At 45.5% G+C, this 3,761-nt stretch overlaps 1 protein-coding gene across 1 annotated transcript in view; it reads right to left on the bottom strand.

The window, feature by feature from the left end:
* Window positions 1-3,755, bottom strand: part of Rnf135 (ring finger protein 135) — a 22,441-nt gene extending 18,686 nt beyond the window's left edge. Inside the window, exon 1 of the mRNA XM_031353242.1 lies at window positions 3,319-3,755. Coding sequence (XP_031209102.1) covers window positions 3,319-3,672 — 354 coding nt within the window. The 5' untranslated portion in view covers window positions 3,673-3,755. The remainder of the gene's footprint in view (window positions 1-3,318) is intronic.
* Window positions 3,756-3,761: the final 6 nt, after the last annotated feature.

Below are 3,761 nucleotides of genomic sequence, written 5' to 3'. Positions count from 1 at the left end.
GCCTGGAACTCACTGAGGTTTGTCTGCCTCTGCTTCAGAGTGCTGTGATTAAAGAAATGTGATGTGCTAAAGAAAGAGGTGAAGTGGCCTGAGCCAGGCTGACTCCATGATAGGCTGCACACCAGCAATTCAGGAGACCAGGTCTGAGTTTCTACTTCCCAGAACTGGGCAAGTCAGTTACTGGAACACCGCAGGCTTAGGGAAAAGGGACCCTTCCCCAGCTTGCAAAAGGACAGTTAGCCAAGCTTGTGGCCAAGAGGTCTAGAGCTATCCCTCCTTGGCATGAAGCAAGAACAGTTAGTCAAGTATGCTTGAAGCAAGACCCTAGCCAATCATAGCATCACCCAGACCCCCCCAGTGATAGAACCCACCCATCAAGATGTAGATCACCTATGCCTCCCTAATGTTCTTTTTGGCTTTAAAACTCAATCTGTAAATTCAGTCAGGGTCCTTCATGAAATTGAGCCTCTGCATGCATGAATTTTTTCAATAAACACTCTTTTGCTTTTGCATACTACTTGAGTCTAGGGTATCATTCTTCAGCAATTCACAGACTCTAACACAACCATGCCTTGTTTGAAGTTAGAGTCTTATCCTAACAATATATAAAAAAATAAGTGAGGAGGCCAGGGGGCAATGCATGCCTCGAAGAGTGAAACTGAAAACAGGAGCGGTAAAGGGACTTTAATCCAGGAATATGGCTACTCTGGATGGAATACAGAGAAGCCCTTAGCACACACCTTTAATCCCTCTGGATAGAACACAGACATGCCCTTAGTAATCTCCTTTAATCCCGAACAGTGAAGGTAAAAATTAGTTTGTAGAAGGAAGCAGCCATGTTTGAAAGGGATGTCTAATTGAGGGACAAAGTGATGAATCAAAGAAAGATTTGACAAAATAGGATGTGCTCAACTCTCACGTGAAGGAACAGGAAAGAGTCAAACTTAAGAAAGGCAGAGGAAAAGAAAGGGGGGAACAGTTTTACTGGGAAGAGTTTCACAGCAACAAGTTGAAGAGAGAACAAGCCCTAGAATGAGGAGCCAGAAGATTAGGCCAGATTGCCAGAGTTAATTTGAGGCCAAGCTGAGGAACTCAGTCAGAAGCTGAGAGAAGTCAGTTTGAATCAGTCAGCTTGGAGAGTTTAAGCCAGAACAGCTGAGTTGAACCAGCCAGCAAGAATTCAGAAAGAACTAGAAAGGGTAAGCTTATTCAGTAGTAAATCTCAGAGGCTGAAAACACTCTAGGCCTAGATTAGATTGTACAGAGGCTAGAAGCTCCCAGGACAATGCTTAGGTAGCAGACAGAGGCAGTAAGCCTTGGAGACATCAGGCAAATAAAACATTCTTTTAAAAAAATATTTGCTATTTTTATTTATGTATATTGGTGTTTTGATTACATGTATGTCTATGTATGGGTGTTGAATCTCCTGGAACAAGATACAGACAGTTGTGAACTGCCATGTGGGTGCTGGGAATTGAACCCCGGGTCCTCTGGAAGAGCAGCCAGCGCTCTTAAGCACTGAGCCATCTCTCCAGCCGCCAAGGAGCTCAGTTGTAAGATAATGTACATTGTATCAGTAGTCATACTAGCCAAAAGGTGGGAAGGATTCAAATGTTCATAGCTAGATAAATTGATGGGAAAGTGATATATATCCACAGAGATGATGTAACAGCCACACAAAGCAATGATGATCTGATACATGCTGCAACATAAATCAGCCTTGAAAATATGGAACTGAAAGTAGTTAAACACAAAGGGGCCCATTTACATGAAACATGTAGAATGAGAGGTCCCCTAAAAAAATAAAAACCCTGGAAATAAAAAAGTTTCGATTTCCAGGGAAGCAGATTGGGACAATGGTCTGTTAATAATTGATGTTTCTGGAAGCTCGGAACTGAGTCCATTCCCGGGATTTCCTCAAGGCCTCCCCAAATACAGTAAAACTAACATAGCAGCAAATCAGAAACCAACCCATGTAACTTCCCCAGCACCCACCAATGAAGTCTTTGATTACCTAACCTTTGCTAAAATTCCTCTAGTTTCCCATAAAAGCCTTGTCCCCTTTGGAGTCGCCATTTTTGTAAGTGGTTGACCCCTGCATGCAGGCTTCTTGAAATAAAAACACTCTTGCCTACTGCATGTGAGTGGTGGTCTCGGTGTGGCACTTTCTGACCTAACAGAATAGGTAAATTCAGAGACATAAAGCACATGAGAGATGTACAGCGAGGCTGGCGGGACAGGAATCAGGTGTTATTGTCTAGTGGGTGCAGAGGTCCCATTTAGGGTGATGAAATCACCTTGGCAACAGATGGACAGTATTGGAAACAGGACAAATGCCATTGAACTGTACACTAAAATATTGTTCAAATGGCCAGTCATGGTGGAACAGAGGCAGGCAAAGCTCTGAGTTCAAGTGGCCCACACCTGTAATCCCAGACTTGGAAAGCAGAGGGAGTCACTCCAGGTTCAACGCCATCCTGGTCTAGTCTAGTTAGGCCCTGCCTCAATAAATATATAAATATATATATATATTTATATATAAATAAATATATAAATTATATATTTATATATAAATAAATATATAAATTAGGCGATTCATCGCCTAATTCGTCGATTGAATTAAAGGAGAAAAATGCCAATATTTGTGGTACATACATTCTACCACACTAAAAATTTTCAGACATCACAGAAGTCTGGGAAAAACTAGAACTATGCAAGTGAGCACCAACCTAGGGGGTGGGGGGGACTTGAATTTTATTTTTTTTAAGATTCATTGATTTTATGTATGTGGCGAGTACACTGTTGCTGTCTTCAGACACACCAGAAGAGGGCATCAGATATCATTACAAATGGTTGTGAGCCACCATGGGGTTGCTGGGAATTGAACTCAGGACCTCTGGAAGAGCAAACTGTGCGTGCTCCTAGCCACTGAGTCACCTCTCCAGCCCGGGACTTGCATTTTTAACTACTGGGTAGCCCTGGCTGTCCTGGAACTCACTCTGTAGACCAGGCTGGCCTCAAACTCAGAAACCCGCCTGCCTCTGCCTCCCACATGCTGGGATTAAAGGCCTGCACCACCACTGCCCAGGTTTAACTACTGTTTGTGATGGAACCTTAACTATGTAACTCTGGCCATATGGGGCAAGCCGCTGTTTTAGCCTCCCAAAATCTGGGATTTCAGGCATGGGGTCACCACGTTGGGCTTTTCTACTTCTCTATACAGCTTTGAACTTTTTAAAGGTTCTCCAGAAAACAGATTGGATTAAGCAAATTATGTGGCAGAAAAAGAGATCTACAAATCAAGTGCAGGCTTCCTACCTGGGGCGGCGTGGGTTCACACTGGGAACGCGGTGCGGGGGCGGGCTCACGTTCGGGGCCAGGCTCGAGCTCATCCGCCGCTTGGAGGTACTTGTCCACCAGGTCTTGCAGCAGCGGGTTCTTGTACAGCGAGGGCCTCGTAGAAGGGCCCTTCCGGCATATGGGGCAAGGCCAACGGCAGCCATCCACGCCCGCGCGATTCGTTAACCACAGGCCGTGGAGGCAACGGAGACAGAAGCTGTGGCCACAGAGCAGCGTGGTGGGCCAGTTTAGCAGCCCTTGGCAGATAATGCAGCTCAGGTCGTCCTCGCTCAGCCACACGGGGACTGCAGTACCAGCACGAGCACCCGCCATAGTTAGGCGACAGCCAGGAAGCTCTGTTAGGTTCCGCCTTGACCCACTAACTTCCCCGGCAACGCCTCGCCCTATCCATCACCTCGCCC

The sequence above is a fragment of the Mastomys coucha genome, unplaced genomic scaffold (assembly GCF_008632895.1).
Source record: "Mastomys coucha isolate ucsf_1 unplaced genomic scaffold, UCSF_Mcou_1 pScaffold5, whole genome shotgun sequence".
Lineage (NCBI taxonomy): Eukaryota > Metazoa > Chordata > Mammalia > Rodentia > Muridae > Mastomys > Mastomys coucha.
Note: the sequence above shows the minus strand (reverse complement) of the source record. Positions and strands in the feature narration are given on the sequence as shown.